Raw genomic sequence first — 1,077 nt, 5'->3', positions numbered from 1 at the left:
TTTTAAAGAGAATAAAAAGCCTAACACTGGCTAATCACTGGAGTCATGTTTTGGCATTTAGGTACCCTCACCTTTACAGAAGAACACATAGCTTAGGTGGGATTTTTATTGACCAAGGAGATTTAAGCTATGAGTTTCTTTCCAGTCCTGGTTAGTCCTGCTGAAGGTTAAGGAATGGCTGAGATGATAAATTGGTTATTCTTACTTTGCACATTCTCTGGACCCTAGTAAGTTTCACAAACAACTTAATATAGATTCCTTTCGATTTACAAAAAAATAAGTCAAATTTCTCTGATGGTCTAGGGTGACTCTAGAATACATATCCTCATAATTTCTATCTTCTTTAAATGACAAAATAAATGTTATGGCTTTACCTGGCACGCATGCGGCTTTACACCTGTGTGCTTTAACATATGTATTCGAAGAGAATATAATTTAGGTAATGTCCTTCCACATATGGAACATATGAATTCTCGTTTGGTTCTGCCCTTCTCAGACGATGTTCCTGATGCCTCATTAGATGTGGAACTGGATGAGGACGAAGTGGGTGCATCTTTTCTGGCATGGCGAATAAGGTGTGCTCGTAAGGAGGCACTGTACTGAAATTGTTTTTTACACAACTGAAAGAAAAAGTAAACAAAACTCTGTCTAAAAATCTATTTCCATTACAAAATGTTAAGTTAAATTAGATTCATTCCAATTTTCCACTTCTGTTACAATTCTATAAATCAACAAACACATACCATGCAAAAGACAACACGCCAGGTCCCAGATTATACAGATGGAAGGGGTAAGACTGAGGACCTTAGGTTAGACAGAGTAGGGCTGGCTCAGTGCCTGTCTCAAATGGCTAAGGCCAGCCACATACACCTGAGCTGGCAGGTTCGAATCCAGCCCAGGCCCCGCCAAACAACAATGACTGACGGCTGCAACCAAAAAGTAGCCAGGTGTTGTGGCCGGCGCCTATGGTCCCAGCTACTTGGGAGGCTGAGGCAAGAGGCTCGCTTGAGCCCAACAGTTGGAGGTTGCTGTGAGCTGTGACGTCATGGCACTCTACCCAGGGCGACAGCTTGAGGC

General features: G+C 42.2%; 1 protein-coding gene across 1 annotated transcript in view; it reads right to left on the bottom strand.

The window, feature by feature from the left end:
* The window catches only part of ZBTB11 (zinc finger and BTB domain containing 11), a 46,493-nt gene that overhangs the window by 9,334 nt on the left and 36,082 nt on the right, over positions 1-1,077 (bottom strand). The window contains exon 6 of the mRNA XM_012812731.2: positions 375-620. Within this exon, the coding sequence (XP_012668185.1) occupies positions 375-620 (246 nt within the window). The remainder of the gene's footprint in view (positions 1-374; positions 621-1,077) is intronic.

Source organism: Otolemur garnettii, unplaced genomic scaffold (genome assembly GCF_000181295.1).
Source record: "Otolemur garnettii isolate 467f Iridium unplaced genomic scaffold, OtoGar3 scaffold00220, whole genome shotgun sequence".
NCBI classification, from domain to species: domain Eukaryota; kingdom Metazoa; phylum Chordata; class Mammalia; order Primates; family Galagidae; genus Otolemur; species Otolemur garnettii.
This window is presented reverse-complemented; position numbering and strand designations above follow the sequence as displayed.